The 13116-nt window shown below is 34.2% G+C and overlaps 1 protein-coding gene across 1 annotated transcript; it reads left to right on the top strand.

Annotated features, from left to right (window-relative positions):
* Positions 1–515: 515 nt before the first annotated feature.
* Positions 516–13116, top strand: LOC149911365 (protein-lysine N-methyltransferase SMYD4-like). Its single transcript, XM_090105699.1, has 15 exons — positions 516–700; positions 1603–1861; positions 2179–2359; positions 2836–2983; positions 3383–3535; positions 4361–4498; positions 4707–4914; positions 5514–5709; positions 5985–6081; positions 6835–7018; positions 7825–7972; positions 8378–8515; positions 9434–9513; positions 9762–9838; positions 10121–13116. The coding sequence occupies exons 1-15, from the start codon at positions 555–557 to the stop codon at positions 10314–10316; spliced, it is 2349 nt and encodes a 782-aa protein (XP_089961825.1). The 5' UTR covers positions 516–554; the 3' UTR covers positions 10317–13116.

The raw sequence follows: 13116 nt of genomic DNA, 5'->3' as shown, positions 1-13116 counted from the left end.
GAAACCATTGCTTGTAATATTTATAAAACTACAAAAAATAGAAAAATATTTTGATAAATGCTACAGCCTAAAACCTGATTATTATTAATTATTATTCAAAATATAAAACGCGCAATTTGCTTCAAAAATATTTCTTGTAATGGAACCATATATTATACACTAATACGGGAAATGGAACGTTCCCGTCAAATGTAGTTATAATGCGACCAAAACAAAGTGTCTCTCAAAAAGATTGAATCTGGTTATGTTTATTGATTACTTCAACTTACATCATTACATGTATAATTCTAACCTCCTGCGAAATTTTAGCTGAAAACATTATTTTGTTATTTATCAAAGTTGCAATGTAGACAAAAAAATACTATTTTATATCAAGTTTAGGTTTCGTTCTAATTTCTATATTGACATCGAGTTCGTCATCGGTTTATTAGGATTTAAGAAGTTTCAAAGTAGTGTTAATATTTTTCGCAAATTCATAAAAAAATTAAAATACTAGTAGACACAAAACAACAAAACAAGCTTTCAACGTTGAAAAATAATATTTATATATTATTATGAGTAGCCCTAGTTTACCTGCGGATTGTTCAAAGCAATGGGAAATTTTGTTGTTGTTGTTATCGTCAGAAGAGAAAAAAATCGATAGAACTACAGAAAATGAAATCGATACTATGAATTATTATTACAACAATGAAGGTGTTAAGTGAGTATACAATTATTAATTTTCACACAAATCTGATACATATTAGTTTAATAATTAATTTGTAAATGCAATTACCTACCTATGTGGTTAATTTATGAACAAGGTTTATTTAGCTTTGTTACAGCTAATTTCTGTTATTACAAGTTCAAGGATGCCTAATCTCAACTTTAAGGCTAGACTCTATAAAAAAATATAGGTATTAATAATTGCACTGTCAGACAGTATGTAATAGTCTAAGTATAGTATTGTTTTGTTAAATGATAATAGCAGTAGCACATACTAAGTTGTAGATGCTAAGTTTTATTATAAAATACATGATTTCATGTGTGCTCACAAATAAAATCAACCAAATAGATGTCTTGATTTTTAGTATTTAAATACTTATCCCTGTGACACAGTAAGTAATTTTTACATTTTGAAATAATGCTTTATAGATAACTTGAAATCAAATTGAAACACAGTGCAATAATTTTTCAGATTTAAATTATGTTTACATGCATTGAAGCGTTCAAGTATTTCGTAACACAATTTATGAAGATTTTTGACCCCCCTTCTCCTCCTGTAACACACTTTTCTGTACCTCTATATTCCTACATATCTGTAGACAAGGTTAAAATAATAGTGATTACCTAAGAAAAAGATGTGTGGCACTTGGGGACTGCCGCGGTAAAGCTATTGCATGCTATGCCTTCAAGCCACACCTCCATGCCCGTCGGAGTGGGGAGCGTGAGGTTTTTTCGTCACGAAATTTCTCGATTCGGTCCCCGCGCTCAAGGCCCACTATGAAGCTATGCAATAGGTTAATAAAAAAATAATTTCCAAATAATATTCGTTAAAAATAATACAGTACTATGTCTTCACACTGTTCATAAATATTAACTAAATAAAAATATATTCAACAGGAAAATCCTATCTCAGTGGTTGCAGCAAATGAATTTAAGCTATGCGAGGAAAACCAGTGACAGCGATACAGCTTTAAAATGTAACCAGGTGTCATTGCTCTGGAGGCAGAAAGGCAACGACAAATATCACGCAAATCTCATCGAAGAAAGCTACCAATGTTACTCAAAAAGTGTTATATACGCTAAGCAAAACGAAACAGAATATGCTTTGGCACTTGCAAATAGATCGGCCGCACTGTTACGGCTAAAAAGATTTAAGGTGATTTATTTATATGGATTGTTAAATGTATAGAGCATTTTAATGTACTAATGTGTGGAAAAACAATAAATATTGAAAATGTGCACTAATAGATATACTTTTTGTAATAAGCAAACTTCAATCTAGTGTAAACAAAAACTTGTATTCAGTATTGTTCAGTATTAGAACATTGCTTAAAATATTTTCGAATGCACTAAGATCAACGAAACAATGGAGCATTGTTTCGTGCTGAGTGGTGATAGAATGAGCATTTGTTCGTCTGATGTAAATCAACCATTACATATCTTACATTAAAACAAATGATGTAACATTCGCAGGAGTGCCTCTCAGACATAAAACTATCAATCAAGAATGGGTACAAGAGGGAACTCCTGCACAAGCTTCTGTTACGTCGAGCTGATTGCTACATCGAACTTCGCCAACGAACGGAGGCCCAAGGGTCCATCAATGACGCCTCAGAACATGCACATTCGCTTAAACTATCAACTTCACAGACAGGTCTGTAAAGTAATCCATATACATATTACATATATCTATACTAATATTATAAAGCTGAAGAGTTTGTTTGTTTGTTTGAATGCGCTAATCTCAGAAACTACTGGTCCGATTTGAAAAATTATTTCGGTGTTAGATAGCCCATTCATCAAGGAAGGCTATATGTATATATCATCACGCTGATGACCAACAGGAGCGGAGCCACGCGGGTGAAACCGCGAAGCGCAGCTAGTTGTAGATACAATCTGGCTATGCCATGTAGTCGTAATTAGGGATATATATTTTATTTCATATTTCTATATTATTAAACCATGATATGAAATTTTTATAATTCAGATTCAGGGGTTCTAAGAATAAATGTATGAATGTTATGGTAATTATATTCAATAAATATTGTTGTAGTAAAACTCTTTTCTTAATATTAAGATTTATTATATAACAGCCTATGTCATAATAATTGTTATTATCTATTTTGGTAGCCGAGTTTGAGCGTCACGTGAAGATGTTAGAGAGGAAGTTACTCGCTATAGAAGGGAATGAAGACGAAGATGATACGGTGGTCCTGCCAGAGTGCTACCAAGGGCTGAACCCTGAGTTCAACGCTGCCTCCAATGCTATTGAGCTGCGGTATTATTGCACTAATATTATATACGCGAATATTGTCTTGGATGTATGTGTGTTACTCGTGCAATCGAAAGCGACTAATATTATACAGTATAAACGCGAATATTGTCTTGGATGTAGGTGTGTTACTCGAGCACTCGAAAGCGACTGAACGAATTTTGCAATGCAAATAGCAATACTATCAAATGTTTTACTTACTTTACTTTACTTTTTACAATATTTTTAAAGGATTGAATCCTTTGGAAACATAACTTCACTATAAAATACACTAAAAAAATACATATCTGTTTTCATTTGCATTTAATAAGAGATTTTTTACAATTATATTTATATTTAGGCTGTATTCATACATTTAAGGATTAATATTATTATTATTTTTACATTGAGTATTATAATTTTCAGTCGTAGCGACACAGTGGGGAGGCACGTGGTAGCCAAAGAGGCGCTAAAACGGGGCGACGTGCTATTCTCGGAGGAGCCCTACGCGTGGGTGACTCTGCCCTCCGAGGAGCCGGTGTGCGAGATGTGCTGCCAGCCGGACATCAACCCTCTGCCGTTAGTATTTAGAGCTAGTTTACTTTGAAGTATATTTGTATGACATACGTTGCTATGGGAATATCAACCCACTCCAATTAGTATTTAGAGCCATTTTACTTTGATGTATATTTCTGCGAAATGTGCTGCCAGACGGATGTCTACCCTTTGCCATAAGTGTTTAGAGCTAGTTTGCTTTGTGTTGATTTTTATGTATATTTCTAAGACATATGTTGCTATGAGAATAGCAACTCACTGCGATTAATATTTAGAGCCATTTTACATTTCTGCGAAATGTGCTGCCAGACGGATATCTACCCTTTGTCATAAGTGTTTAGAGCTAGTTTTCTTTGTGTTTAGAGCTAGTTTGCTTTGTGTTGATGTATAATTCTATGACATACGTTGCTATGGGAATAGAAACCCACTGCAATAAGTATTGAGAGCTGTTTTACATTGTTAACATTGATGTACATTTCTGTGAGATGTGCTGCCAGGCGGATGTCTACCCTTTGTCATAAGTGTTTAAAGCGCTTTTTCCTTTGTCGATTTTGGTGTGCATTGCTGCGAAATGTTCTGCCAGCCGTACTTCCCTACAACCCTCTGGTGTGGCTGTTTAGTGTTATTTTGCTTTGCGTTCATTTTGTTACACATTGTGTGATGTGACCATATTATGTAAATGTTTAATCTTATATAATATTATGTAGATCAAACTCACGTATCACATACCATACGCATCGACGAGACTCCTAAGAGGACGAATCGAGACGTTTGTAGTTAGTTGTTTTGAACGTTTTCTAGGGAGTTTCCATACTGTTCTTATCTATTTACTGTGGTAATAACTTACAGATGCAGCAGGTGTTCTCGCAGTGTGTATTGCAGCGAGGAATGTAGATCGAAAGCATACGCCATCTTCCATAGATACGAGTGTGTTGGGGCGCAGAGCGATCTGTTCCCTACTATCGGGATCGCGCATTTGGCTCTCAGGTGAGGGGAACACTCAAACAATCAATCAATCAATTTGGTTAGACTGGTTGTTTGATAGGAATTGCTTTACTCTATTCAAATAATAGACGAATACAAAATAGAAACACTTTGTAATTGGAAATTAAAAAGCAGTTTTATCTATGTCTCTTATTGTTCTTCAATTTCTGTTTACTTACTTTTTAATTTTAAAATGTTATTTTTTATACAGGGTGTTACTAATAAGCGCGTACAACGGCTTCCCCGCACCACCCCAACGCCTACCGAGTTCGACAACCGCATCAGAATTGTTCAAGGGTTACGGGCGTGTGTGCAACATACAGATATACAAGAGCGACCAGCCGAACTTCTACAGGATGTTCAATTTGATCACCAACTTCGATAAGATGAACAACACGGATTATATACAGTATGCTCTGGTTAGTTCGAGGTTTATCTATATTCTATACTATACTTAATATTATTAAGCTGAAGAGTTTGTGTGTTTGAACGCGCTAATCTCAGGAACTACTGCTCCGATTTGAAAAATTATTTCGGTGTTAGATAGCCCATTTATGAAGGAAGGCTATAGACTATATATCATTACGCTAAGACCAACAGGAGCGGAGCCACGCGGGTGAAACCGCAGAGCGCAGCTAGTATTTTAATAGTTGTTAACTGCTGTTGGAATCTTGCAGTGTTGTATAAAAACACTTGTTGAAAATGTCAAATACAATGTCTAATTTCTGATAGTTGGATCAATTTCGACGAAAACTTCAGCAGCTTAAGCACTACAGGGACATAAAATAATAGTCAAATTCATGCAATTATTACTGTATTTTCTTGTATTTTCCTGTTTTTATAGGTGCAGTTGACCATATTGTATTTAATTATAAGCTATGTAAAATAATATTATAGACTGTAATCCTTTGTTTGAAAATATAAATAAATAAATAAATTATTAAAACATATTAGTTACTCTATCGTTCTCACTTTGACTGTTTCCCTCAAATAATTTGATAAAGTTCTCCATTTGCAGACAGCGACAATGCTAACGCTATACCTAGAAAGGTTCACGACATTCTTCGAGAGCTTTCCATCTAAAGTGCCGTGTACACTGAGCGAGTCGGAGCTACGTTTGTTTGCGGCTTCTATTGTACTGAGGAGCTTGGGCCAGCTGGTGTGCAATGGACATGCAGCTTTAAGTTTGAGTACTACAAGCGAAGATGGTAATGGTGAGTAAATCTATACTTAATCTTAATATGTATAAATCTCGTGTCACAATGTTTGTCCTCAATGGACTCCTAAACCACTTAACCGATTATAATAAAATTCGCACACCATGTGCAGTTCGATCCAACTTGAAAGATAGGATAGTTTTTATAAAAAAAACGTAAACATGTAGGTACCACGGGCGAAGCCGGGGCGAACCGCTAGTTACTAATAATATATGTAATGAAATTAATAGTTATATTATATATAGAAATATATTTATTATCTTTTTCTGTAGATCGCACTTTCACGGAGAGAGAAGTGAGACGCGCTACAGCTATATACCCGTCGGCCGCCATGATGAATCATTCCTGTGATCCTAATATTATTAACAGGTATGTAAATAAAGAAACTATTTATTTCAACATACACACACAACGTGATATTTTTATGCCTTTTTTCGATGTATTTTCTATGTTTTGCAATAAAAGCACTGTTTAGTGGTACTTGTGTTTAGTGGTACTTGATGATATTTATAGGTTACGTTCAAAGTGTGAAACTGCTCATTGAGTAAAAAAATAACATACATTGCGTGGTGACATTATTTTTCACAAAACTTCAAAATTTATGTGAGAAGTTAAAATAACCAAGGTATTGGTTTTTTGTTTTTATCTTTTTCGATTTTTTTTATTTAAAACATTTTTTTTAAGTTATATTGAACAAATATTAAATATCAATTTTTTATCGAAACACTTCTCGCCAAAATTACATTTAATTAGTAAAGGCAAGGGAGACCCGCGAAGCGGGGCTCCATTGACTGGCGTGCACCTGATGGACGCTTTAACATTGTATTACGACAAATTTGAATAATAGTCTAACTCTAAGGGAAACAATGCTTCAAGCGTAGAGTGAACGGGTACCTACTAGGGATAAGGGAAGCGCGTACCGTCTTAGGCCACATCTTATAAAAAAAATGCTTAAAAATGCGGAAAAATGTTGCGATTACAATGTTTTGAATGTTTGCAATTTCTTGCGGGTAACAAATATACAGCGTGTCGTATATACAACAGTTTTTACTATCTCACGGTGACATATGTAAAATATAGGACATGATTTTTGTTACATAGAGGTATATTGAATTTGTCCAGGTTCTACAAGAACCGGCTGATAATAGTGGCGTCGCGCGAGCTCGCGGCGGGCGCGGGCGTGCTCAACTGCTACGGGCCGCACCGCGCGCGCGAGCCGACCGCCGCGCGGCGCGCCGCCCTGCGCGCGCAGTACATGTTCCACTGCGCGTGCGCGGCGTGTGCGGCGCGCGACCGGGACACCAGCGTGAGTGGGGATAGCTAGGGGAACTAGTGGGTTTATCTGGCCAATCACTCGAAATAAACTAGTCGACATTCAAATAAAAATAAAAAAATAAATAAAAAAACTTTATTGACATAAAAAATACGTACAGCTTACCTTTATATGAATCCATAGGCTCCTGAATTAATAAAATACTGTCCATTAGACATTGGTCGATAGTTTCTACCAGATAAATCAATCGATGATAGAACGACGGATGGAAAGGATCGAAGGAACTGATGGAGTATAACTAGGGGCATCGATTTGGGTTTTCCGACGGTCGATCGATTGGTTATATCCGTCGATCAATGAAAGCTTACCAGCCGAACAACCTTGACCGACGTCGGTGTAGATTGATGGTCGATGGTTCGGTCTGTTAAAGCCGACTCCTCATGTACCTGCCGCGGGGGCAATATTCGAACAATCTCGGTTGTACGGCGGTCGAAGCAAATTTAGCTGTACTATAAATCGCCTCTGCTTGCGAATACACATCACAATTAAGGAACCAATTAAGGGTGCAATTCCAATATTGCTCCTGCTACAGGTATGTGAGTAGCCGGCTAAACAGCCAAAGGATACTGCTTCGAGCAAGTCTAACGCCACGATGAGTCTTGCTCGTGCCAATCACTGTTAAGTGATAAGGCCGCCAAAATAGTTGTACTCTGTTCTATGTATAAGTAGTTCTAAGGCTTCTGTACAACTATTCTGTACAAATATTAAAGAGTTAAATAAATAAATAAAAATAATAATTCCTGTAACAAGTACAAATGGATATAATAATTGGTATGCAGTTGGTGTTCAGCGCATACGCGTGCCAGTCGTGCAAGGGCCCGGTCTCGTGGCAGGGCAAGACGGCCAAGTGCCAGCAGTGCCACGCCGCCTTCCATCCGGAGAAGGCGCTGGCTTTGCTCGACCGCGCTGAAGAACTCGCTGTGCAAGGTGATCTAACGACTATTTACTGTGTTGACCAGGGCTGCAAATTTTTAAGCTAGTTTTGCTAGAGATTTATATGAATTTTCAGCACATTTATTACCCACTAGCAGTCCGCTCCGGCTTCGCCCGTGGTACATATTTCGCAATAAAAGGTAGCCTATGTCCTTTATTGGGTATCAAAATATCTCCATACCAAATTTCATGCAAATTGGTTCAGTAGTTTAGGCGTGTTTAGTAACAGACAGACAGACAGAGTTACTTTCGCATTTATAATATTAGTACGGATAAGCTTGATGGCTATGAGGCTATACTAGAAATTTGTAAAAAAAAAACTATTTTTTCTCACACTTATACTTAACCCTCAACAGACTACAACTTAAAAAATATTGAAATGTCATGTACATTTTTCAGCGGACAACTCGTCGAGCGCTGAACAGCGCTGTGAGAGGATGCACGCGTCGTTCCGCCTCAAGCAGCAAGTGTGGCACCGGCACCACGGCTCGCTGAGAGTCGCGGCTGACAGACTTGCTAGGATCTATGCGGACGTTGGTGAGTATGGACACACACACACGCACACACACAAGAAAAAAAGAGAAGAGAGAGAAAAGAAAAAAAAGACGGGTTAAACTCCGGGAGTGCCGGCTGAAGTGAAAACTTGATTATTATCGTTCAGCATGTTTGATATTTTGGAATGGTATCCGTCTTACGCAAAATATAAGGGCAAAAAAAAAACATCCGTCTTACGCTTTTTCAATCAGGCCACGTGTCCTAACGCGAGTTTAAGATTTTATACCCAACGCCGCTAAAGAAGTTTTCACTTCAAAAAACACACATACACATACGCACCCATACGCACGCACGCACGCACAACACCTATACGTGCATACGTTTCGCATTTACACTAAGCGCACACACTTCTCACCTAGTACTCTGCATAAATTTTACTTTACACTGAATACATTTCAAACTGTTTTTTGCATTTCTATTTTGTATAGATAACTAAATATAAAGAGATAGGCCAATCCTCTGCGTAACAATATCCTGCATAATTTTAGTGAATAATGTGTGTAATTTTTGTATCTTTTCTATGTATCCATAATAAACGTATTTCATTTTTTTTTTTCATTTAATTTTATTTTATTAAACAGAATTGTAGCAAATGATAGGATGATAAATGAAAGACAGCATAATTTAATTTTTTTTTATTCTTCATAATCTCAACAAGACACATATAAAACACTAAAAATGAATGTGTGTCTTGTTATTATTTGTTAATGCATTGTGTGCTTTTGTTGGTTTGTGGACACGAAGATTTCCTAGAAATTCATTGACCTATCCGATCTCCTAACAATAAAAAAGAGAGAAAGAACATTTTTTACAGCACAATTGCAAATAAAAGTCAAATACAGTAAAACAATCGTTGCAATTATATTTTAGCTTTAAAATATTTTATATTTTTGTCAACAGGTGAATTTAGCAAAAGTGTGGAGCTGATCAAACAAAATATCCAAAGTCTCGAGTATCAGTTTGGTTCTTTCAGTGTTGAGGTAAACTATACATTGAGTATTTATCATCTGTGTGAAAACCATAATAAATTTATAACTAAATAATTAAAATAAATACTAATATAGGAAGTGAAGAAATAAATGGTATTACCACAAAATAATTTAAACTCAGTTTAACTTTAAACCAGGGATCTGTCACTTTAATAGTGTTGTTGTTTAAAGTGACAGATTCCTGGTTTAAAGATAGACTGTGTTTAAATTGTTTTGTGATAAGACCGTCTTTATTTCAGGTGGCGCATGAACTACGCAAACTCTCCGACGTGATGTTGGAAAGAATCATACACTCGCCTCGACATAGTGACTACAGGTAAATATGTAACTTATGAACATATTTGCAAGTGTTGCGATTTATGATAAAAAGTTACTTGAAATAAACTTTTCTATATATTTTATAAGTGCTTTTGTATAACTATTACGAATTTGCATCTGCCTATATAGTATATATGTCTGTAAGTAAGAAAAATCTACAACAAACTTAATATTTTCAGAGTACAATTTAAAACAATCTTAATATATTGTATTATACGACCTTAAACTGTCGTGTGTCTTTAACATTTCCCTACAAAATCCACTCTTATAATTATTTCAGGGACTGGTGTCTTGAAACGCACAAAATAGTGAGAAAGGCGGTCCAACTGATGGAACTGAACTATGGATCGTGGGAGCCTCTCGTCAAACGGCTGAAGAAGCAAGAAGCTTTCGTAGCCTCGCTGGTCGCTGACACCAGGTCTAATGACACTACAGACTGTATACACCACAACTTTCATTATAACCTCAAAATATAAGCAAGAAGCTTGTATAGGTCGCGTCATGTCAAAAGAACGCTGACGGTTAAGCTGCACATTGGCGATTTATTGGTCTATTTGGTGTTATGAGGTGGTATAAGAATAACAAATATGTAGTTGCGAAGCCACGACTCGAGAGCCTACTTCAAAAATAAAATAAGCAGCAAATAACTTTCGTGCTAAACTCGATAACAAAACACACCCCATCACTTTCATCCAGCGTTCTTTTTACATGATTCGCGTTATAAAAGCGGTTAAAAGTAGCCTATGTGCTAATTCAGACTATCTATACCAAATTTCATATAGTTCTCATTCTGTTTTTGTGTAAAAGAAAACAAATATACATTTATTTCTTACAAACTTTCGCGTTTACAATTATTATTAGTGGTGTTGTATACGAATAAGGTTGCAATATAGTCGTAATATTATTCCATGTTGTCTTGTAAGTCGTAGAAAGTACTGGAGGAATTAGTTTGATCTCAAAATTCCGGTGTGAATAATTGCGTTAGGAAATATGGAAAAAATATCCTTTAAAGTAAAATTTCAGAAAGGCTTAGGGCCGATTTTTCAATGTTTGGATAAAACTTATCCGTCCAATAAAGTATTACACGATAATATTAAAATGTCACGTAAACTGTCAAATACGGGCAATTAGAATACGTTTTTAAAATGGTAGTTTTATACATTATTCGACGAATAAGTTTTAACCAAGGATTGAAAAATCAGCCCTTAATCAATAAAGTAGAAAACTATCCCATGTTTGAACATGGATAATACTAAACGTAACGGTGACCCCAGAGACCTGAATTAGAGAATTCCAAAAAGGCTTAATATTATTATAGAGAGATGTTATAAATTATACTGAATCTGTTTTATTGAGTAGAATTGAAAAATATAAAGCAATAAATCACTAAAAATCAAAGGTATTTCTTAGATTTTTGGGAATTGGTTTTTACGCAATATTTAATGTAGAAATTTCTAGAAGCAATTAACTCTGCGTTAAGGAAATGAAACAAAAAACAAAGTTATTCAGGGAGCGGGAAGGGCGGAGAATCGAATAAAATTGTAACAAATGACAAGATGATAAATGGGATACAATATAGTTTAATTTTTCATACTTCATAATTTCTTAATATTTTTCTTCATTAGTATATTACATACTTTGCAGTGTTCATGGGACATTGAAAAATACAGTTTGTTTTGGAGAAATATTACATAATTCATTAATCATTTCTTATATTAAATAGACGGACAGTGAATACATAGATTAAGTCAAGTTTTAATATCTTTATAAATTTGTAGTGAAATTCTAGATTAGGTAGCTATTTTTAGAATTATTTTTGATTAATTAAATTTTTATATTAGCTTTAAAAAACTACACAGTCGAGAGATATCGACAGTGTGAAACTAAACGCAACAATACATATATTGCAATTATTGTCTACATGTGTTGAGAATGAAGCAGTATAAATAAATTTTATTAATTTTCGAAATATATCGAAAAAAATATTAAAATTGTATGAATAGAGGTAAAATTGATCGCACAATTTAGAATGTTCATTAATTAATTGATTATATGTATATTGCAATAATGTTGAGAAACAGCAAATAATTATTATTAAGTCGCCAATTAGGTACACTCTATATTGCCTTTCAAGTCTACAAGATATATTTTAAGTGAGACATTTTAAAATTATACATTTTATTAAATTTAATTAGTCTTTTAACTGGTTTAATGTATGTTTTTGAGTGCTCATATATATAAGGTTTCTATTCGGAATGTCATCAAAGTGTGATTTTACGATGCTAATAATCAATAATAGCAATCTTGTATGCAATAGACTTTGACTCTTCTATTAAAATGTAAAAATGCAGGATACATAGGCCTTGCAACTATATTCAGTCAAAAACATTTAATACATATTATATTAAAAATATCAGCTTTAAATGTATCCAAATAATATTTAGTACATACTACTTTTAAATTTTAATCATATCTACATCAGATCTATCAATTTTTATCCTTAATACTATAACGAAAGTAAAATTATTGCGGTCCAAAATTATACGCACTGTACCTACGTAACTATAAAGATTTTAAATTTTATTATTATATTATTATGTAGAATTACAAACAAAATTTTAACCTGTTTTTAAAATATATCGTTCATATTGATATATGTATTTCAAATTGAAACCTCATTGTATATAGAAATAGTTTGATGTAAATAATATATATATTTGATATATAATGTCTTTGAAAAAATATTAAAAATATTACTATGTAAATACAAACCGCGCCAATAATGAAAAAAAATATTTGCATAAAAAAGTGTGAGCAATAATAAATAATCGTTTCATTATTGACCCGGGTTATACTTATGTAGCAAATATGATATTTTTAATTTACATATTTGTCTCGCAAAATTTGTAACAAACAGGCTTGTGATGTTAACAGCGAATAAGCTTTTCATTTCTTAACTATGTATTCTATAAGCAATACTTTACAAATGTGGTCGTGTAGTTATTACTCATTTTGGATTTTATTAGGTTTTAGCTTAATAGATCTAGATTTGACAGTTATGAACTAAAAGCTCGCTTCTGTGAAGAGCCTTAATATATTTTTTTCTGTCAACGAGTCAGTGAGATTGCAATGATATTTTATAATAGTTGGTAAGGTAGAAGTAATTAGTGTAATTCAATCTTTTAATGGGATGACAGAAACCATGTTCATCCCTTCAGTGAGATATTTATCCAATTTATAATGAAAGTTATTGAAAATATATTATAGTTTTTAAAA

This window comes from Colias eurytheme, chromosome 1, assembly GCF_061535395.1.
Source record: "Colias eurytheme isolate Ceu_HAF_F1 chromosome 1, ilColEury1 Martin Lab GWU primary, whole genome shotgun sequence".
Taxonomy (NCBI): Eukaryota; Metazoa; Arthropoda; class Insecta; order Lepidoptera; family Pieridae; genus Colias; species Colias eurytheme.
Note: the sequence above shows the minus strand (reverse complement) of the source record. Positions and strands in the feature narration are given on the sequence as shown.